This window comes from Vicugna pacos, chromosome 10 (genome assembly GCF_048564905.1).
Source record: "Vicugna pacos chromosome 10, VicPac4, whole genome shotgun sequence".
In the NCBI taxonomy this organism is placed as follows: Eukaryota; Metazoa; Chordata; class Mammalia; order Artiodactyla; family Camelidae; genus Vicugna; species Vicugna pacos.
In genome coordinates this window covers 2841090-2864617 of record NC_132996.1, presented here as the reverse complement: position 1 = coordinate 2864617, position 23528 = coordinate 2841090, and the positions used below count along the sequence as shown (strand labels likewise).

At 42.3% G+C, this 23528-nt stretch overlaps 1 protein-coding gene across 1 annotated transcript in view; it reads left to right on the top strand.

Annotated features, from left to right (window-relative positions):
• Positions 1 to 6577: 6577 nt before the first annotated feature.
• The window catches only part of LOC107034774 (ankyrin repeat domain-containing protein 26-like), a 78505-nt gene continuing 61554 nt past the window's right edge, over positions 6578 to 23528 (top strand). The window contains exons 1-5 of the mRNA XM_072970752.1: positions 6578 to 6744; positions 7774 to 7851; positions 11114 to 11242; positions 11823 to 11913; positions 15668 to 15808. Of these exons, the coding sequence (XP_072826853.1) occupies positions 11128 to 11242; positions 11823 to 11913; positions 15668 to 15808 (347 nt within the window). The 5' untranslated portion in view covers positions 6578 to 6744; positions 7774 to 7851; positions 11114 to 11127. The remainder of the gene's footprint in view (positions 6745 to 7773; positions 7852 to 11113; positions 11243 to 11822; positions 11914 to 15667; positions 15809 to 23528) is intronic.

Sequence of the window (23528 nt, the reverse complement as noted above, 5' to 3'; positions counted from 1 at the left end):
CAGAATGTAAGTGGGTGGGAGGAGGGGGCTGGATGAATACAGCTTCTGAGGACAGTCAGTCCCAACCATCCCCTGCCCTCCCTGCACTCTTCTTTCCGTGGTAACAGGGCCTAACGTGATGGTTCTGCTAGAAGGTGGTGCTGACCCAAACCTCACGGACATCACTGGCAACACCACTCTCCACTACGTTGCCTTGTTTGCAAATACTTCAGTTACAGCAAAGCTGCTTTCCTACAATGCCAGTATTGAAACAAGAAACAAGGTATAATAGCTCCACTAGCTTTATTTACAAAATAATTTGAAATACAGGGTCTTCTTTAGCTACAGGTGTTACATTTATAATACGTATACTGAATACAGTACCTCAGGGCCTGTTACCATGGAAACAACTCCAAAACTAAGGCCGGGGCTAGAGAAAGGTGGTGCCCACAGAAAGGGCAGAGCTCTGTCTCCCAGCCCCTCCTCTTCCCTGGAAGGAACACCGCCCCATTAGGAAGTGCCTGGGAGTGGGTGGTAGGCTCATAGCCCATGGAAGATGAAAGCTTTGGGGGAGTGAAGTGATGGTGGGGGCTGACTGCCTGCAGAGGCAGAGGTGCTACTGGGATGGGTGGAAGGAGGAAGGAGACCCAGTACCCAGCAGGGGAGCTGGGTGAGTGCACCTGGGCAGGGGAGGCAGTAGGCCACTGGCCCTGAGCATCCCAGGACCCCCAGTTCTGCGATCAGGGCAAATGAGGTCAGGTCATGTTTGACAGCCAACAAGGGTGTTCACTGGTGCTGGTGGCCACACGGCCTGCCATGTACACGTTGGAGTCTTCCACGCTCAGCCTGGTGCAGCTTCTCGGCGGGGCTGTGGCTACATATGGGGAGCAGGTGATGGCGAAGCTGGTCCTTCTGCTTTTGCTCTGGGACATCCGTTGCCTCCCGCTGCTGCAGCCCTGCCAGGAATGCCCTCCGCTGACATAGTAGGTGCAGTTTTATATATTGGAGGCTCGGGCACTCCCTGAGTGAAAATATTTGGAAAGAACTTTATTGTCTGAGATTTCACTTTAAATAATGAGATTTCCATCAAAGCATTAAAAGGCACAGCTTTCTTTTATTTATTTATGGCAGATATTTATGAAAACATTGCTTTTGTTGCAAATAAAAAATTTTTTCAAATATTTTTCCCCACTCAAAATTTCTTTGATTAGCATGAAAATAGAAGAAAGCAAAACTTGCCTTGGAAATAGACTGTCTTAATACTCAAACAAAAACAGCTGACAATATAATCAATCTTGCTGCTGTGGATAAGTTCCTGTTATATTTAAAAAATGATTTATATAAAAGTGATTTCTCTCTCATTGCCCAAGGCTTAAGAGGGAAGAAAGAAACAGACTGGAGAGAGCAGTTGAAATATGCAGGCCAGTTTGGAAATTGGACAATTGGGAATTACCAAAAGGAGGTTTTTGTTTTTGTTCTCCATCTCCTTCTGTTTATGTAGGTGGGCAAGCTGCCCTTCAGTTGTCGGGGATAATCATTCTCATTTTGGGAAAGAGGGAGTGAATTGTAAACTTGGGAGAGATCAGTTTTATGAGGACTCTGAGGAAATCACACTGGCGGGGAACAGGTGATGATTAAGTGGGAAGTAGGAGAGAAGAACAGATAATTAACTGGCCCAGTGTCCTGTTCTGGCAGAAACAGCCACTGAGATGAGTCTAGACTTGGCTTTCAAATCTAGGATGTCTTGATGGGGGAAGTAAGGAATGCATAGATAATAAAATCAAGTTGCTTCTGAATTGACTAGCCCCTGTTCTACCGCTGTTTACCCAGGACAATGAAATGCAGTTATGTTAAGTGACTTTTCTCTCTCACAGTTTTCTTTGTGCAAATCCTCAAATGAAAGAAGGAACTGGCCACGTGGGTAAGAAATGAGACTGCAGTGGTCGGTTGTCTCCTGCATGAGGTCTCAGAATTGTGCTGGTGAGCCACAATCACCTGGGAGAATTTATAAGAAATTTACAAGTCTAGGCTCTACCCTCAAGACTGTGATTGAATAAATCTGGTAAGGCCTAGACCATGGATATTTAGAAATAGTTCCTTGAGATTCTGATACAACCCTTGGTTAAGAACTATTGAGTGGATACATGTAATACCTGTAAATTCACAGATCTCAAAAAAAAAGACCTCTCTAGAAGAGTGGGAGATTTGACAGATGCTACTTCCTTCAGTGCTCTGCTTTCCAGCCACATAAGCCTGACTTTTATCCGTCTCTGCTTCTTTGCTTGACAAGTTAAAAGGAATATTATTGGCAGTATCTGTGGGCTTGAAGAATAACTCCTTTTTCCTTCCAACCACTGATCATTCAGTGACACTCAGTCTTAGAAATTTGCTTATGGTGAATGATTTAATAAGTAGAGCCCTTTAAGAATTTTGCACCTTTTGTTACCATGCAAGTCATTAGGCCAACAGGGTTTTCCTGACTGTGATCTTAGTAAATCATGACTTTTCTTTTGGTTAAAGCTGTGTGGCAGACTCTTGGAATGTATCTGTTAGATTCACTGAGCGCTGGCATAATCAAAATGCAGTTTTATTATTTTTATTGCAGTATAGTTGACTTACAGTGTTGTGTTTGTTTCTGGGGTACAGCAGAGTGGTTCAGTTTTACATATGTGTGTGTATACACACACACACACACACACACACATACTTTTTCATATTCTTTTCCATTTTGGTTTATTACAGGTTATTGAGTATAGTTCCCTATACTATACAGTAGGACTTTGTTGTTTATCTATTTTATATAGAGTAGTTGCTATCTGCGAATCCCAAACTGGTCATTTTTCCCCCTGCAACCCCCTTTCCCCTTTGGTAACCATCAGTTTGTTTTCAATGTCTATGAGTCTGTTTCTGTTTTGTAAATAAGCTCTTTTGTATCATATTTTAGAGTCCATATACTAAGTGATATCACATGGGATTTATCTTTCTCTTTCTGACTTACCTCATTCAGTGTGATCATCTCTAGGTCCATTCATGTTGCTGCAAATGGCATTATTTCTTTTTTTAATGACTGAATAGTATTCTATTATATATAAGTATACTGTGCAAGATGGCAGTTTCAAACATCCAAACCCATGAAGTTAGTAACAGATGAGAATTGTTTTAATAATTTAGTTTCAGCCATCTTATGAACTAATTGTCCATTTGATTAAAAATAAGGGAAATTGTGATACAGACAGATTGTAGTTTTAGTAGGCGTTGGAAAAATTCTCATAGTGGGTATTATGAGTCTTAATAGAAATTTTTATGACATGTTGGGGCCCAGTTTATTTTCTGTAAAACATGATACTAAAGAAAGGAAAGGTTTTATGTCCAAATATTTGCTTTATACCCAACTGTTCGGAAACACAGCAAACAGAAAAATTCAGGTGGGCTGTAGACTAAATGTGGTGCCTGGGTATGTTCAGTTTGCCTCCACACATTGAATCAACATTTAAAATTTAGGAGACTCATGTAGAAAAGTGCATTTCAGACTTCTCCAAAAGAAACAAATCTGGTCCCCTTTGAGCCCAGGCTGCTGTGTGTTCTGCTGTGCAGAGGTGGCCCCTTCTCAGTGGGGCGTGTGTTCTCCAGTTTGCTGTCCTCACCTGGGACCTTCAGTTACACGGGTCACCTGCTTTGCCTCTGTAAGCATTTGACTTCACAATTCTTGTTTTACAGTATATTTTGATAACTATTTCAAGATTTTAAAGAATATTAATTTATGATCTATTTCATATTTTATAATCTCTTAAGAATGGGACTGAATTTTTCAAATTAGAATTTATATAAGTTGCTTTTAAAGAAAAACTTTTTCTTTACATGTACATGCAAATAATCATATTCCCCTTGGAATGTCTGTTAACCTGATGAGGTTGGTCATGATTGTAGCTGGATAGGTTATGCATATTGCAGACAGTCTATCTTTCCCCTCAGCCTGGTTTCTTAAAAATGCAGTTGACTTAGTAGCTAAATGGTTCTCTGTGGAGCTGTGTTGAGAGTTTTGAGAGTAATAGTAGAGCAAAAAGGTAAGTACAGGAATGCCTGGTAGACACTGATAGAAGGGAAGCTTCTTGGAGCCAGTAAACGTTTGAAGTGAGTTTTAGAGAATGACTTCACAGTGAATCTTTTGAAGAGGTCAGGGGGGAACGTTTTAAAGAGTAGAAGCCCAGAGGGGTGGGGGGAAGGGCTACTCTTTATTTACTGCATGTGATATGCTTAAGTTCAGAGACTGTTACAAGTATTACACTCAGTTTTGAAATATGTAATTTTGTACATTATAAACTTTTTGCTCTTTACAGGATGACTTCACACCACTGTTACTTGCTGTAAGTGAAAACAAAGAGCAAATGGCAGAATTTCTAGTAAAGAAAGAGGCAGATATATATGCAGTTGATAAGTGGAAAAGGTACAGTAGTGTGTTCTTTTTTTTTTTTTTTAACCTTAGTGTTGTTATAGAGTAGTAACAGCCACAATGGAGGAAGTACGAAAAAGGAACACCTGTCAGGTTGGGGGCCAGTAATATCTGCTGCAGGGATTCACTGGGGAATTCTGAGCAGACGAGAAAGATTAGATTTGAGTATTAGGGCTCTCTGGTTATGACATAAAGCAGGGATCTACAAGCTTTTCCTGTAAAGGGTCAGAGAGCCCATATCTGAGGCCATGTGGTGTCTGTCCCCTCACCTCAGCTGTGCCATTGCAGCGTGAAAGCAGCCGTAGACAGTACTGGACAACTGTGCTCTGGTAACACTAGATCTGCAGACCCAAATGGCGGGGTGGGTTTGTCCCATGGGCTGTAGTTTGCCAACCCACCATATAAAGGATGGCAGGCCAGAAATACTATGCTATTTAAGCATGACAGTGTCAGTTTATGGTACTGATTCTACTGATGATGTCATTTGTTTTTCTCAGGCTCATAGAGTTTGGTTAGGACTGTGGTGCTTGTAAATAGCCTTTCACTTTGAGGTATCAAATTTTGATATATCGCATTCATTTTTTTCACATTTGGTAAATACAAAGGAGGGGAAGTGGCTCTTTTGCATTAATTACCTACCAGTAGTATACTCAGTATTCACTCTAGGGTAGTCGCTAGGTGTGTTCCCAAAGGAACGCTTTTGAAAAAAGCATTGGTCTTATACTTTTAATATTCTCTATTTTTCTATTGCTGATTTAAAATGTATTTTTTTTCTTTCAGAGTGAATAGGAGTTCTGAAAGATGATGCTTTAAGCAGGTAGGATTTTATGCATTTTTAAAAATTGTATGTTCACTAAGGGAACACAGAGAAAAGAAACTTAACATTTGATGACTGTTCTGCTCTAGGTTAGACACTGTGTTATGTGCTTCACATCTGTTACCTCACACAGTCATCACAACAGCTGTGCTGTTACAGCTGACTTTTCACTCATTAGGCAACTCTGGTTCAGGGGGGTTGACTGACTGTGACCCATGGTTCCATAGGTCACAGGTAGCTGACCTGTGACTTGACCGCCAGACAGCCTGGCTCCCAAATCTGCTTTCTTGTCCCTCAGCAGAGATTTTCTGTTTGTTTGGTTAAAGAAACAAAATCACTCATTTCTGTTGTGTATTTTTGCTCTAAGGGCTTCCCAACAAACCTGATCTTGATGACTTGTGGCCTTCATCAGATGAAGACTCAGATTTTGAGACCAAGGTAAAGTGTTCTCTTGAAATTAATTCTTATCTGAATTTAGTTTTGTGTAGTATTTACTCTTAAAATTGAGCAGTGGTCTACCTATGACTGTTTTATGTTTGTGTTGGAAGTTAGGTCAGAGTAAACTGTTTTATAAAAACAAGACTAACTGAATTTTCTTTTTACTTTGCTAAATACTGAAGACAGGGTCTGAGGACAAAGTGGAGTAGAAAACATACAGTGACAGGAAAATTGTGTTGGGAAAAGTTCTCCCATGATGGAGGAAGCATGAAATGTTGCCAAGGAGTCGGAGTCTTACTCTGCCTTTTAAACCATCCTGACGTGACTTTTGTAACACTCATGCCTAAATGAACTCTGGTGATTTCAGGTTTATTTGCAACAAACGTGCTGGTTTCTGGGAGCTAAGCTGTGAGCCTTGGGGTGGATGGTGGGGGTGCAGGGCTGCAGACTCCTCTTTAACTCCTGCACCACTGTTAGAAGGGCCGTTATGTTTATGGCATGAGCCCCTTCCAGGGCTTAACAGTAGCTGCAAACAGCAGGTCTAAGCTGACGTGGCCCTCCTGGGAGAAAGGCAGGGGATGTCCACGTGCAGAGCCAGCTCTGCTTTTTTCTGTGTGGTTTGTGCGCTGGCCACACCTGTGGTAAGAGCCTTGGTCAGGCAGCCCTTCAAGGGGTCCCTCACTCTCAGCCCACTATCGGGGGGAGCGCCCATTTCTGGCAGTTCCCACACTTGCCACGAGGAGCTTCAGTTGGGTGACTTAGGGAACACGTCTCCGGATTTGGCGCTGACGGTTCCCCATGCTGGGCTGGACTGTGTGTGTTCTTGAAGGCTCTGCCTTCCTTGGAGCATCTCCATAGGAGTTCAGCTCACCAGTCCGATGAGGACAGCTTCTGTGGCCTGTGCCATCTGGCCTTCCAGGACAGCTGCACGGTGACTTCTCTGGAGAGCCGGCCTGGCCCACTTGCGGGATCTGGCAGTGGTGGACTCACTGTCTGCTTGAGGATGGCTCCTGGTGGGCTGATGGGCTCAGGAAGTCAGGACCCCACCTCTCTCCCAGGAGTAAGTGCCTCCATGAGGAACATGGGATTTGTTTGTAGCCAAGAAGGGTACCTGCTTTGAGGGAAGTTTAGGAAGTAAATCTAAAGGATGTGGGACCATCACTGCACAGCCTCCGGGGCTGGGGCGGGGCAGCCAGTCTGGAAAGGAAACCGGTACCCAGGGCAGCACGATCTGGCCGTGGGTGGGCAGCAGGGATGGAGACTTCTGGTCCTGCAACTTCATTGATGTCAAGTTGGACCTGAAATTGTCACTTCCACTTCATTTCCAGTTCTGTATTTGTCAAACCAAGAAATCCCTCTTTGAAGTGGTTTCTGTCCAGCCACCATATGGGATGTAAGGGCTTTTATTTCCCTAAAAATTTCCTCTTACAGCTCTCATTGTGGGGTGACATTTGTTGCTAAAAAGGAATAAACATTTGCAACCAGCCCATGCTAGTTACAGCAAAAAATTTTTAAAGTAACTTTGTGAATCTCAGTGGTCATTGTCTTTGAAATATGTGCTATGCTCTGCACAAAAGAGAAAAAATAATGAAACGATCTCCTAGAGCCCATGGAGGATGTATTCTAAGCCAGGCAACATAAAGTGATCATCTTAACGCTTCATGGAAATTTGCCCTAAGATTCTCGCATGATGCCAGCCAGCAGCTTTATACTGGCCGTGTGGGTAGCGGTCGGGAGGGAGGGTTCTGGAGTTACCTGGCTTGGGTGGCTGGATGGCTCTGGCGGTCTGTTTGCCCTCATTATGGTTTAGTCCTCTCATCTCTAAGCGAGGGATGGATGGAATGTTAATGCAACAGTGTTGTCAGGAGGATTACATTAATTGATGACTAAGGCAGAACAGAGCACGTGGTAAATAATCACTATGTGTCCACCAGTATGATCAGGAAGAAATAAATTCAGGGTCCAGTTTGAGCCGTCCTGCACTGGGCATAATCAAGCCATTTGCTGACTTACCATAAAACTTAGGTGTTTGTTATTTCTAGTGTTTTTTTACTTGTTTACATATGGTTTGCCACCACTTTCCAAACAGCATTTTGGCTCAGCTTAACCACAGAAGGACAAGGCAGAAATATAAAAGAGAAACAAACAATCAGAGCAAAGGAATACGGTAAGCACAAGGGTTACTCTAGTCCTGTGACATCAACTCTGAGTCTGAGTTTCCTGGCAGGCAAATCACAAAACCATGAAACACAAGCCCTGATGGGGGCACACTGCATGCACATTTTTCAGGGAGGACAAGATTTTCTCTAGTGCTAAGTTGTAAAAGATGCTCTCATGGTAGACTTAGTTTAAAGGGGTCGGTTTACATAACATACATCAGTTGTACAAATACAGAGTGTTTTTCATGGTTGTATCTTACAGCAGACTTGGAAGGAAGCCAAAAGCAAACCGTGCATACACAACCCACGAGAGGGTATAATGACCTTTTCCTCATATTTCCAGGATCTCTGCAGGACCAGATGGGAAACTGGGTTTCAGGAGCTGGTCTTTGGGCTCTGGCTGTCCCCCAGTCTCCTTCAGTTTAGTGTCTGTATCTCTGGTGGATAACTTGGATTTCTTGGTCTTGTGTTCCTTCTTTTTTCCCACAGTGCTTTCAGGGAGATGCCTAGGAATGTGTCTCAGCCGGAGATGGGGGCTCTTGTCCTGAGTGTGACTGTTGTCCCCCTGCTGTTGCTTCCTCCCAGTCTCCCCACCCCACACCTTCAGGAGGGTGGTCCCTGTCCCTGTGTACCTGTGATGGTGCCTGCCAGCTGTGAGCACCTTGTCTGTCTGTCCTCCTCCCTCTGGAAGCACGGTTAGAGGTAGGGTGCCTGGCCATATCATCCCTGGGTCCCCCTAACCGCCTACGGCTGTGAAGGAACTGCGAGCCAGGGAAGTGTGGGCTCCACCTCCCACACTGACCTCCACTGTCTCTCCTCACTGGTCCCTGCTGTCCCTGCCTGGTGGGAGGACTCACCATCTCATCCCCGTGTCCTGATTCGGACGCACAGCGGCGAGACCCTGTGCTCTTGCTCACTTGTCACCATTTCTTTTTTGTGTTTTCCCCGTGTTTACCCTCCCAGACCTGGTTGAAGGGTGTGTCCCCTGTGGTATGAGAATGGATGCTTCAGCTTGGTCACCCTGGGGGTCCTTTGTGCCTCTCAAGGACACTCCTGGGGAGATCCTGCTCCCACTCGTGCCTGGAGAAATGGGGAGCTGGACAGCCTTGGCAACCTCCCACTTCCCCAGAGTGTTTTAGATCCTATCACTCGATAAGTATTTGAGAGAATGAGCAAATCCCCAACCAGCTGACCCTTCGCTCCCTCCAGAGGTTCCTCAGTCACATGCCTTTCCTCTTGCTTCTCTGGCTTGTGTGAGTCTCTCTGAGATACAGACCTTACGAGCACATCAGTGGATTTGCCTGTTTTATGAAACTTTGGCCTCTTCAAAAATAATCTCCATTTTCCTGCATTCTTTGTAATATTTTGACAGTTTCTGGACAAATTTCTGATTGTTTTCTGATTATATTAAAAACTTAATATAGAATTTATATTATAGATAATGTAGAAATTTTCATAAGTAGTTGAATGGTGTACTTTGAAACTTCCATTGTGGCCGCTGTATCGCATTCCTTAGTCTACAACATAACTGTCACTTACATGTGGGTGTTTGGTGCCCACTTCTGCTGGTGAGACTGACATTTTCTGAGCTCATACTCTGTGTCACGTGCCCTGCGAGTATGGTATGTGCACTGGCTTGTTCACGGCACCAGCCCCGTGAGATCAGCCCCTTAGAAGAGGGGCCAAACTAGGAGGAAGGTCAGTCCTATGTGGGGTCTGGTGGAGCCGGCTCTGTAGCCGCTGTCCCCAGGGCCCTCGCTGCAGTGTGCTGTGTCTGGGTCAGGGCAGGTGCCGACCCAGGGACCTGCATGCAGTGCTTGCTGAGCGAGGGGACAGAATCAAAGTACTAACACTCCTTATCTGGGGGTGCCGAGCCTAGAGGTGGTTTTGGTTTCTTTTTCTTTTTTTCCTGTTTGCATCAGACAAAGTGGCCTCTGCAGGACTGTCCGTTAACTCCTAATGAGGCTGGGGCAGAATGTGCGAGAACCCGTTCTCCTCGCCTTCCTTCTCTGTGGCTTTCTCTGGTGGCTTGACCCTCCACGTTGCAGAGGGCCATCACCATTCAAGGCTGTCATTCTCAGGTGTGACAGATGGTGAAACATAACCTCACACACGAATTTTTTCTAGTGTTATTTTTTACATTGAAGTATAGTCAGTTACAGTGTGTCAGTTTCTGGTGTACATCATAATGTCTCAGTCATGCATATATATACATATGTTAATTTTCATATTCTTTTCCGATAAAGATTACTACAATATATTGAATATAGTTCCCTGGGCTATACAGAAAATTGTTTTTTTAATCTGTTTTTAACATTTGCAAATCTCAAACTCCCAAATTTGCAAGTCTTGTCCAAGTTAGCCACTGTAGCTCAGCTCGCTCGTCATGAGGATGAGGCCAGTGATCCACTGAGGTTTTTTCTGAAACCCAGACTGCTCAAGTGCATGGTGCTTGGTGGGAAACATCTGGACTATGCTAGTGCGTCCAGCCATCCGGATGTGCACCTGCTGCGGGCAGCCTACCATTTTCACGTGATTTTAATTAGTATGGCATAAACATCTGAACTCAGTAGACAGTTAACAAAGCACCTGAATTTTCTTTCAACAGGATAGCGAGATGGCCTTAAGCAATGAATTAAAAAAAAAAAAAGCCTTCAAACTCCATAACCGAAGGATATTGAAGATGCTTCATTCCAACAGGCTGGAATCAGGGAGAGGACTGGGACACCCTGCCTGAGTGTGGCTTGGCAGGGCGTCCTGTCATGTAGTCTGCACAGCTAATGCTGGTTGAGGAGCAGTTTTGGAGGGGGAAACCAAAAAGCTTTAAATCTTTAGCTGAATCATTTTAACGTGCTTCTAAAGCAAGTAAAAAGCATCTGTAAAAAGGTGAGAATAATACTGAGTGCCCTCTAGTATTACACAGTTCTTTGCTGTGTTTTCAAGGTCCCTTGCAGCTCACTTAGGACTAATGCCTTTTCGGAGAAGAGATCTGTGAGACGTGTTTTGGATGAAATTTCGCAGTGCTGGCCACTTGCCAGTTGGAATATCTTTTTAAGGTCACCAGTTTAAGGCTTAAAATCCTTTTTATGATGTAAGCGGCCTAGTTTACATTTAAAATGATCCCCTAAGATACATTTTACACTTTCATGTTGGAACGCATTTCCAGATCTTGGCAAAGTTCTCAAACAACTCCCCCGTAGAAAGAGCTTTTTCTGATAGATGAGTGAGCTGGAGAGAGCGAAGCTGACGCTTAGCCCTGTTTTACTCCAGACCAGGATAGGCGGATGACAGAACGTGTGGTCCTGCAGAAGCTGAAGCCCATTGCTCCTTACACCATCACCCTGTCCTCCCTGCATCCTGATGTGGAAGGAGGTCGGATGATGGGAAGAGGCGAGACCGGTAAGTGAACCTGGACTCTGTGGCTGTGTCAGTAACCGTCGTGGGGATGGAGTCACATCTTCCACTGCAAACACTGGGGTGGCACGGAGTTTTGTTAACCTTTAAAAATGCATGTTAGTAATGATCTTCATTGTTTCTGGTTGTTGTTTTTTTTTGTTGGTGGGGGCGGGGGGTAATTAGGCTTTATTTATTTGTTTTTAATGGAGATACTGGGGGTTGAACCCAGGACCTCCTGCACACTAAGCACACACTCTACCCCGGAGCTATACCCTCCCCCCAAGAGCTAAATTGTCTTTAATATCCTTACTGCAGTTATCTGTCTCTGGTCTTGGAGAAAGGTGTTTATTACCTTTTAGGATAACAGAGACAATGCTGTGAGGCCGCAATACCTTGTGGAGGGATGAGACATGTACCAGATGATCCCAGACCTTTTTTCCTTTATTCACTACTTCAACAGATATTTGTGGGGTGCCTACTAAAGGGGTCCTGCTGTAGGATTCCCGGGACCCCTCAGTAAACCAGGGCTTCATGTGTGCTGGGTTGTTAGGGTCACACGTGATGTGCTTTCTGTGCCTTTCAGAACCTTTGACTGCCGTGAGGAACCGCAGAATGCATGGCCCTTGCCACCAGCACTTTGCACGTTCTCTGGGACCTCGCGGAGGGAAATCCTGGTCAGTACAAGCTCATCTCTGGAGTAACAGTAGGTTGTCCGGAGGAACTGGTCATTATTTCCTGTAGGGAAGAGTGCGTTTTAGGTTCAGTTGTAGATTGCAAAGTGGAGATAAAGAGTTAACCAGCTTACCGTAGCGCTGAACGAGGCCATGTTCCTTCAGTAGAACGTGAAGGAGGGCAGTTGGTTTGGGCCTTAGAGCCCGGGTGATGGGGGCTTTTGGGAGACTGGGGCTGGGGAGTCGAATCATTCCAGGGACTTCTCAGGAAGGAGTGAGGGCATGTGCAGGTAAGTCTTCATCAACTCTTACAACAGTTTGTATGGGGCACATCCTTAGCTCCCAGTATTACAGAACCTGCATCTTGACTTGGTCTTGAGTTAATATTTTGAGTATTTTATTGTTCAAAGTATTATTTCTCGTACAAGATTTTCAAATCAAGTACTTTACATTTTATTAAAATCTTCAGGTGCTAATCCCTGGGAATCCCAATGATGCTGTTCTTAGGAGTCTGCAGCCGGATGCCCTGTACATGTTACAGTGGTTCCCCTTTATCCTGAGGGTGATGGAGGGCATACAGTAGGCACTGGAAGGACATGAAAGTAAGAAGACAGAAAAATTTAGCATTTTCATGATGCATTTTGCTTTTTAGTATAGTGTAAAGTGTAAAGAAATTTTGGGGATTCATTATGATGGAATAAAAATGTAACAATTACCCATAGTTTACCTCCTAACACCACCAGTTGTTAATATTTTAGTGTATGAAATAAAAATGAATGACATTTTTCTGAAATGATAGCTTCAGGATTCTTAAGTGTGTATACAGTTACCAGTATTCTCTGTCACTGACAAAAAGTTCGTGAGCTTTGCTTTGTGCTTGATAGATTTGTGTGAAGCAGTGTTTTGTCACTGGCTTTCAGTGTCAGTTGTTGAAATCTGTTGGTCACGTTAATTGATAGCACATGTCTGCTGATGAAGTGCTTTTTGGCTTTGAAAATTTATGTGCTTTTATTTTCTATTGACATTTTGAGAAACCAGTTTATAGTGGTTTTACAGTTCTTTGTAGTATTGTTTAAAGGCTTTGGTGCATACCTCTAAATATTTTGTTGGCTTAAAAACATAGGTGCTGATGGCTTAAAGAAAGCAAGTGGATGACTTCTTTTGGCAAAAGATTAGTGATCTAGAAAAATGATGTTATTGCTAAACTGGAGTTTGGAGTTAATACATGGATTTAATTTGCATGTCTTTCTAAGTCCCTTTTGGGGCAGTTAATTGCGAACTGAGTGTATCTTTGATTTCTCCCTATGTTTTTCCTTTTCTTTGAATCACAGAAGACATTCAGTGTCTGTTTGTTGAATGAGAAGAAATGAATGATTGAAACTGGCTAACCTAGCTTCCCGGATTAAATGGGCGTCCTCGGTGTTGTCAGTTCTCATTTAGAGGCGGAGATGGTAGAATCCTCTTGTCTCTCTCTCCATGACCTCTGCTGGAAAGCTGCAGCTGCTTTTCCAATTTCTTGCGCCTCATCCCTTGTCCTTTTTTGGCCAACCCAAAGTACCACTACTTTTACTCCCTTGTTTTTATTGGCAACAACTTAGCGTCTGTAGAGACCAAGACCCTAGTTGGCTAAGTTTGGCTAAATTTGGGTTCGGAGGGTTTTAATCTGCTTTTGTGTGTAGATAATTCAAAGTTTAAGGAGGACAGTATTTTATCATGCTGCACAGTGGAAGTTCAGGAAGAGTGATAACAAAAGCTCGACACGTGTAAATAGATGTAAGAAATGTGTGTTGGCTTTCCTTTCCTCAGTGGTTAGAAGACTGGCCAGAAATGTCCAAGTGTACAGTCCGATGCCAAACAGCCAGGACGTTGGCTGGACCCCGCCCCTGGCCAGTGCAACAGCACTGCATGTGTGTGCTCCCCTGGCTGGCACAAGGCCCCCGGAACCTGTAAGTACTGTTGTCATCTCAGAGCTGGCAGAAGAATTTTGTAGATTTTATGGCGCCTCCTGCTGTGGTTGTGGCGCAGGGCAGTAGATGAGTTGGTGTGGCACTGGGTCACGTGCACACTCATTTCCTGATGAACTTAGTCTCGTGTTTGTGTCGTGCTTGGCAGCCTGTGAGAATGCAGGCCACAAACATGCCCACGTACAATGCTTAAGTGATTGCTTTTGATGAATTAAATCGTAAGGGTATTAACTAACTGTAGGGTTAGTAAGCAAAAATGAATTTGGGGAAAATGCAAATTAGCTATATGGGTTAAAAAACCCCAGTAGTAAATGGAAGTCATTGACCTTGTCAGTATGGGCTTTCATTGTAACACACATGTCTTTGTTTGGAACCTACCTGAGTTTGCCTTCATTGGCTCTTAGCAGATTGCCCATCTGTCTTGGTACTATTCTGTTTTCTAAGTGGATTAATAATACAGAGAACAGAAATTACTAATTTGAGTAGGGAGAGTATCAGAACACGTGAGGGAAAGTAAATTCATGAGACTTTACAAGAAGAAGCAGGGACCGTGAACAAAGATAAACAGACACTGAGCCTGTTGCAGTGTTGATTTGCACCCTTGTGTGTGGCAGGGCATGTTCAGACAACACTGCCCTTAGCCATCGCATGGAGAAGCTCTCCATTTTAATAAAAAAATCTCTCCCTGAGTAGTGTAGCTTATGTGTACGTGTCTCTAACATTTGGGATGCTTTGGGGTCACTGTTGTAAACCCTGGATGTTGTATGTGAGAACCTTCCCCAGGAAACTAAATGGGAGGTTGTTGAGGTTGCTAAGGGTCAAGTGTGGACTGACATTTAGTGGAGAGAGAATTTCCGAGGGTAAAGTGCATCTAATGCTGTGGCCTGGGTGGATGTCACGAGGTAGCACAGAGGTTGGCTTCTGCTGTGTCTGGGCTCAGCCCTTTGCTATAAACGCTATTATGCTGACTAATAAGAGACTAGGTAAGCATTTGGGTTGTCATCAGACAGAATTTGTCATGTCCTTCCACTCCAGATTGTGGTGCCAGGAAACACCCACATGGGGCACTTGGAGCAGCTGATTCCAGACACACCCTGTTCTGTGAACATCACTGTGCTCCACTCAGATGGAGAGGGGAATCCCAGCCTCGGCCGGGGCCAAACACTTGAGGCTGAAATCCTTTCCACCCAGTTCCCTTGTGACTCAGTGAGGAAGGCTGGGCAGGTGAGGGAGGGGTGCTGAGAGCTGCCTCCACCTTGCACAGGTGAGGGGAGGCCTGGTGCCCACTTCTGCCCGGGTCCCCCATGTTCACATTTAGGCTGAAAGCCCTCTGGGCTGAGTGAGTGTCATCAGGCCATTGTCTCATCTGGGACCTGAGTTAAGGAGAGGTTTCTTCCCTCCTTTTGCCCTGTGTTGGGTCTTCTCACCAACTGGGCACTTTTGAAATGTGAGGGCTTGGCCTCTCTGTTTCATTCAGCAGGAAGTAGTCAGGGTAGTTGAAATCCCTTGCTCTCCCAGTCTGTGCATTTAGGTTCCAGCCTAGTCTCTGTCTAGGGAAGTTCAGCACATAACCGTAGCTCTGAATGGAGCACTTTCTACTGTTTTCGGGTCCACGTGAGAAAGGTAGGAGATGCGGATTTTATCACAGGGGAGGAAACACCCCAGAGAGTGGTGAAACCCCTGGGTGCAGTTACTCTGACAATGCATACAGTTCTTTTATACCCCTCCCTTCACCCTCATGTCCACCATGCTCACAGACAGGCCACTAACTCTATTGTGTTTTATTTATTTAGGACCATGCAGTGGACCGAGGAATCTGAGTCTTTGGAGAGACAACCAGCAGCCTCTCCGTACACTGGGATCACGCTGATGGGCCAGCTCAGCAGCACAGGATCATTTTTTCTCCCACCGTTGGTGACCCAATCGATGAATATGTGAGTCCGATATTTGTTCATTTGAGCAGTTTGTAACCTGTTGCCTGGTTGGAGGGTGAAATTAAGATTTCTTCTTTAGAAAGTGCTGTGATGACTGTTGAATCCTATCTTCTTGTGTGACATTGACAGTGTCCTGTGTTTCTTGTGTGACAGTCACATTTTACGTGGTTTCTTTGACCTGGCCAATCGGAATCCTCCCCAGCTTGGGGGTGGTGACGTAGGGCTGTGCTTGGTGGCGCAGTGGGGGCCAAGACTGAGGTAGGAGACCTGGAGCCCCCACTGGAAGTCCTGGACCCGGGACCCTTCCCCACAGCAGGGGTCACTGTCACCTCCCTGGTGGTCCTGCCTCCTGGCCTCCTGTCTTGGGGCCCTGCTGGGATCCTCTCACCTGGCCCTGCCTCAGGTGAGTTGCCTTTCAGGAGGTCTGTCAGCCTCCTGGGCTTATTTTTCTTCGTAGTGCCTGCTTACTTCCCTGTTGGTTCTTTGTGTTTTCTTACATTGATTTGAAGACTTATTTTTAAAATTTCTGTTACCCAGAGCCACTGGGCTCAGAGGCGCTGGACATCTGACCAGGGGCAGTGTGGTGTGAGTGCCAGCTGCACAGGGAGGCCGATGTTGGGCCCCTGCTGGCCTGTGCACAGCGCCCCACAGCCTGGGCTGGACCCAGCCTGGCTGGGGAGACCTCACAGCCCCTGCGGGGTGGCCAGGCACGGCCTCATGAGGCCTGAGGCATTTTTTTAAATGTGGTTAAAGTTAATCTTGTATTGGGTCTTTTCTCCTGTGGATACTCATTTCCTCGTCTGGTGTTTGCAGATTAATTTAATTTTGTTTGTTTCTTGCTCATGCAGAATACAGTTGATTTTATACACTGATCCTCAATCCAGTAACCATTCCTTAATTCATTTACTAATTGTGGATGTCTTTGGATTATGGTGGATTTTCCATGCATATAATAATGTCATGCACACACGATGACAGTTTTCTTGCTTAAAATTTGATCTTTATGCCTCCTGTTTTGCTGCTGCTGTTACTGCATTACTTTCCTGACAGTGTTTTCAGTACAGTATCTAATAGAAGGGGTGAAAGCTGGCATCTGGTCTGGTTACAGAGAAAATTCTTTCAATATTTGCACATTAATTGTATTATTTACTGAGTCCAGACTCATTCTCCTCACTGCATGACAGGCCAGTAAATCAGGAGACAAGTTGTTGGGACAAGGAATAGCAACTTGAGAAAGCTGGCTGACCCAGAAGATGGCAGACTGATATCCTGGAGAACCATCTTCTCCAAGCCAGAATTCAGGCTCCTTTTCTACTAAAAAGGGGAAGGGGAATGCTTGGTTCTTGTAAACTTGTTGGTGTAGGAATTCTTTGTTCTTGGAATCCTGTGTTCTTGCAGCTGTCCATGTGGGTCAGAGCATGGTGTCCCTGTAAACCTCCAACCAAACAAATGTTATTTTCTATATTGCAATTTGTTATCTTTATATGAATGGAAATGTGTTAATATCCTTAAAAGTCAGCTTTTGGAACAGGCCCTCCTGTATGTTTTACAAAAGGTGCAGAGCTGGCAAGACTAAGCCTAGGAAACAGCACAGGGTTAAAGCCAAAGAAACAGATCTAATGTGGAGTCAGATTTGTTCTTTTCTTTTCCATTATGAGTTCACTTAGATGATCAGATTTAGGAAGTTGCTTTCTTTCATTTTCTTTCTGGTTCATGCTTCTCTGAGCTTCTCTGAGTGTGTTTCTTCTTGTCTGGATTCTAAATATTATTGGACTCATCGTGCTCACTCATGTTGAATCAATTTTTCTGTTTACTTCCTCTGACCTCACTTTGCATTCCTGTCTAGTAAAAAGCCAGTTTTCAGTCTGTTTCCTTCCAAAGAATTTGAACAATACTGTGAATGGAATTTCTGTTGGTAAAGCAATAAAGATGGCAATCTTTATTAGAGATCTTGTACCTCAGAGGGAGGAGTAACTACAGCTGAAGTGACCTGGGTAATTGCAACCACCTACAGGAGCTGCCTGCACAGTTGCAGATTTCTGTAAAGGGGAATGAAATTGTCACTTTTGTTTCTGAACAAAAGGCAAAAATTTGCTGTCTTTTTGTGTTCCTCTCCCATGCTGTTTGCATTTTCTTGGACTTCTGAGTGTGTGATTCCTGTACTTGGGCACCTGGAGTCTTGAAAATTAATGCCTGGTGCAGGATGCCTTCTCTTTATTCTCACGTTGCTCATCCTAAAGTGTTTGCACCGACTCATCAGGATGGGGTGTTAGTGCGGACACATGTTACTGTGCAATAGAGTAAGCCCATCTCTGCCACTCCTGCCTTCCTCACCCACTCCAGGAATTTCAAGAATAAGGCCCAATATATACTTTCTTACAGAACCACAATTAGACAGTTGCTCAGAGTTAATGATAGCAGCCTTCCTTTGTGTAGCAAAACAAAACAAACACATGCATCAAACCCTCAACACTTTTATTGAGCTGATTCTGGATGTGCTGTTCTTCATTTAAGCTTCATTTGGCTATTTTTATTTAGCAGGAAGATGCCTAAGAACAATGGGGTGTCTGCATTTTATCTTGTGCAGAGACCGGAGCGAACTTTTGTTGATGCTGTTACTGCGGCTTCTGTGGCTGATGCTCCCGCTGTGCTGTGACCACTGCCTGTCTTCCTTGTATTGATTCATCTTATTACAGTTTTCAAAGCATCGTTAACCCCGTTCTTTCTCAGTACAGCTTTGCAGGATAAGCAGTGCAGGTTTTCATACCCTAAGTTTTATATGTAAATGAAAATTGAAGTTCAGAGACTTGAAGTGGCTGGAATCAGAAGTGATTAAGTAGTAAGATGTAGTCTAGTAGGATGAAGGTCTGTGCACTTTTGTTCTGGTTCCAAGACAGGTCTGAGTCCTGGCTCTGCCACTTGCTGTCTTGGGAAAACTGCTTAACTTCTCCAAGCCAGTTTCATTCTTTGTAAAATTACCTATGATACAGATCTTTTTACGATTGATTGTCTTATAAGTGACATAATGTGAATTAAGCCCTTAGCACAATGATCACCAAAGGATGTACCCAGGGTTACCATAATTATTATTATTGTTGTTGTTGTTATTATTACTAATGTTGCTAAATGTTCACATTATCCCAAATATATCCTTTTACAAATTGCATACATGTTTGGTTTGTTTGTTTTTATTGAGATATAATAGACATACAACTTTATATTAGGTTCTGGTAAACAACATAATAATTTGATTTGTATATATATTGTGAAGTGATTACCACAGTGAATTTACTTAACTTCCATCATTATATATATTTACACATTTTTTTCTTGTGATAAGATTCTACTCCCTTAGTAATATCAAATATTTTATGTGGTATTATTACTTAGTCACCACAGTGTATGTGTCATGACCCCATGTTATTTATTTTGTAAATAGAATCTTGTATCTATTGCCCGCGTTCACTCGTATTGCCCCTCTCCTCCTCCCCACACCTGGCAACCACCAGTCTGTTCTCTGTGTCTGTGAGCTTGTTCTTGGTTTTGTCTTAGTTCCCACCTGTAAGTGAAATCATACATGTTTCTCTGTGTCTAATTTATTTCATTTAGCATAATGCCCTCAGGGTCAATCCATGTTGATACAAATAGCAAAATTTCATTCTTTTTGATGACTTAATAGTGTGTTGTCAGATATGTACACGCATACCAGGTTTTCTTCGTCCATTCATCCCCTGATGGACACTTCAGTTGTTTCTGTATCTTGATTGTTGCAGTCAGTGCTGCAGTGAAGATGGGCACGCAGATCTCCTCTCAAATTAGTGTTTTTATTTTTCAGAGAAATAAGAATGGAATTGCTGGGTCATATTGTAGCCCTATGTTTAACATTTTGGGAAGCCTCCATGTGATTTTATATTGTGGCTCCACTGATTTATATTCCCGACAGTCACAGCTTTCCCTTTTCTCCATGTGTTGCCAACACTCTTACGTCTTGTCTTTTTGATAACAGCAATGCTAACACATGGGAGGTGAGACCTTGTTGTGGTATTGATCTCTGTTTCCCTGATGACTAGTGATGTTGATCCTTTTCATGTTTTAAACAGATTGGGGTTTTTTGTTTTGTTGTTGTTACTGAGTTGTAGGAGCTTTTAAATATTTTTTGTATGTCAGCCCCTTTTCGGTTGTATTATTTGCAGTTCTCTTCTCCCATTCAGTAAGGTACTTTTTCATGTTTTTGTTAATTTCCTTTGCTGTGCAGGAGCTTTTTAGTTTGATAGAATCCCACATGCTTATCTTTATTTTTGTTTCCTTTGCTTTTGGTGTCAAATCAAAAAGCTCATCACCAATGTTGATGTCAGGGAGCTTACTTTCTGTGATTTCTTATAGTAGTTTTATGTTTTACATATAGTAGTTTAGTTTTGCATTCAAGTCCTTCATGCATTTTGAGTTGAATTTTGAGCATGGTAATAAGATAGGGATCCATTTTCATTCTTTTGCACGTAGCTATACAGGTTTCCCCATACCACTTAGTGAAGAAACTGTCTTTTCCCCATTGTATATTTTTGACTCCCTTGTTGTAAATTATTGATGATATATGCACGGGTTTATTGATGAGCTTTATTCTGCTCCATTGATATACATGTCTGTTTCCAAGCCAACACCATACTGTTTTGGTTATTTTCACTTTGTCATGGAAGTTGCTTTCTTTTACAGTTTTGCTAAGTTATTTTCATGACTGATTGATGGAAGTTTATTAAATACCTTTTTACATTTATCCTACTTAATCATTATTTTATCATTGCTCTTCTGCTAGTGGGATAATTTACAATTATTTTTGAATCTTGACCAGTATTGCATTTTCCAGTATAGTCTACTGTTATTCTGTTATGTTTACATAATGGCTTAATTCATGTAATAATACTTTAGTTGAATGTGTACAGCATAATCCTTTAGTTGTATATATAATATATATATATATACTCATTTTCATATTCTTTTTCATTATGGTTTATTACAGGATATTGAAAAGGTTTTCCTGTGCTATACAGGAAGACCTTGTTTTTTATTTATTTTATATGTAGTAGTTTGTATCCATTGTTGTTTGTATCTGCTCATCCCAAACATCTAATGTATCTTCCTTCTTGCTTTCCACCTGGCAATCTTGTTTGTTTTTTATGTCTCTGAGTCGGTTCTGTTTTGTAAATAAGTTCATTTGTGGCATGTTTTAAATTCCACATATAAATGGTATCATGTGGTATTTATCTTTCTGTAACCAACTTACTTAGTGTAATCTCTAGGGCCATGCATGTTGCTGCAAATCATATCATTTCATTCTTTTTTTAATGGCTGAGTACTATTCTAGTGTGTGTGTATAAAATATATATATAAAATAGTTCTTTATCCATTTATCTGACAAGGGACATGTAGGTTGCTTCCATGTCTTGGCTACTGTAAATAATGCTGCTTGAACATTGGGATGCATATATCCTTTTAATTTAGTGCTTTCTCTGGATAAGTCCAAGAATGGGATTGTTGGATCACATGGTAGCTCTACTTTTAGTTTTTTAAGGAACCTCCATACTGTTTTTCATAATAGTTGTACCGATTTGCAGTACCACCAGCAGTGTAGGACAGTTCCCTTTGCCCGATGTCTCCAGCATTTATTTTTAGACATTTTAATGATGGCCATTCTGACTGTGTGAGGTGATATCTCATTATAGATTTGATGTGAATTTCTCTAATAATTAGAAATGTTCAGCATCTTTTCATGCACCTGTTGGCCATTTGTAGTTTTCTTTGGAGAAATGACTATTTAGGTCTTCAGCCTGTTTTGGGGTTTGAGTCATCTGTTTTGTTGTTCTTGTTATTGAGTTTTATGTGCTGTTTGCATATTTTGGAAATTAAGCCCTTTTTGGTCACATTGATTGCAAATATTTTCTTCAGCTTCATAGTTTGTCTTTTCATTTTCTTTATGGTTTGCTTTGCTGTGCAAAAACTTACAAGTTTGATTAGGTCCCATCTGTTTATTTGTGCTTGTATTTCTTGCCTTGGGAGACTGACCTAAGAACACATTGCTATATGTCAGAGAATGTTTTGCCTATGTTCTATTCTAGCAGTTTTATGGTGTTATGTCTTATATTTCAATCTTTAAGCCATTTTGAGTTTATTTTTATGTATGGTGTGAGGGAGTGTCCTAACTTCATTCATTTACATGCTGCTATCCAGTTTTCCCAACACCACTTGCTGAAGAGACTGCCTTCTCTCCACTGTGTATCTTGCCTCCTTTGCGGAAGATGAACTGTATGTAGGTCTGTGTGTTTATTTCTGGGCTCTGTATTCTGTTCCATTGATCCAACACCACACTGTTCTGATTACTGTAGCTCTGCAGTATTGTCTGATGTTTGGAGGGTCATTCCTTTAGCTTTATTCTTTTTCTTCAGTAATGCTTTGGTAATTCTACATCTTTTATGATTCCATATAAACTTCAAGATTATTTGCTCTAGTTCTGTGAAAAATGTCCTGGGTAACTTGATAGGGATTGCATTAAATCTGTAGATTGCCTTGGACAGTATGGCCATTTTAACAATATTAATTCTTCTAATCCAAGAATATAGGATATATTTCCATTTCTTTAAGTCATCTTTCTTTAATCAGTGTCTTGTAGTTCTTCATGTATAAGTCTTTCACCTGCTTGGCCACATTTTCTCCTAAGTATTTTATTATTTTGGATGTGGGGTTTTTTTTTTTTTTTACTTTCTTTTCCTACCATTTCATTGTTAGTGTAAAGAAATGCAAACTTATTTGTGTATGTTAATCTTCTATCCTTCTGCCTTGCCAAGTGTTTTTGTAGTTCTTCTCTGTCTTTCTTCCTTCATACTCTTCTCTTACGGTTAGTTGATTTTCTTTATTATATTTGTGTTTCTCTTGTTTTTGCACATCTAATGTAGGTTTTTGATTTATGGTTACCATGAAGTTCATATACTTTGCTGCATTACAATATCTGATTGTCTTAAAGTGATTGTCATTTAAGGTCATATAAATTCTAAACGATCTGTTTTACTCCCCCAACCCTTTTTTTTTTGTTTTTGATTTCATTTTTTACATCTTTATATGCCTCATATAAGTGTTTACTGTAATTATAGTTGCTTTTACAATTTTTGTGTTTTAGTATTTGTAATAGCTTATTTAAGTGGTTAATTCACAGCCATTGCTCCGTTTTTGCCCTTAAAGTGGGATTTTCCCCTTCACACAAGTTCTTATTTCTTACTCTGTTTCACATAAAGAAAATCTTTTAATATATCTTGTAAGGCCAGTTTAGGATTGATGAACTCTTAGTTTTTGCTCATTTGAGAAGCTCTTTAACTGTCTTTCAATTGCGATTAATCTTTGCTGAGTAGGTAGCCTCGTTTCTAGGTTTTTCCTTTTAAGTAATTTAAATACATCGTAACTGTTCCTTCTGGCCTGCAATGACTGTTGAAAAACAGCTGATAGGCCTCCATGACCTCTACTCACAACTGCAATGAAACCACAACTGACTAGCGCTAAACAAGCATCAAATAAAAGACTGGAACCTAGCAAAAAAGATCTTCAACTTGAAATATAAAAAGGGAACCACAGCAGGACGGTGCGAGAGGCATTCTCATGATATAATCAGGCCCCATACTCCTCAGGGTGGGTGAACCAGAAGCTGAAGAATAAATCACAGAGACCCTCCACCAGACTG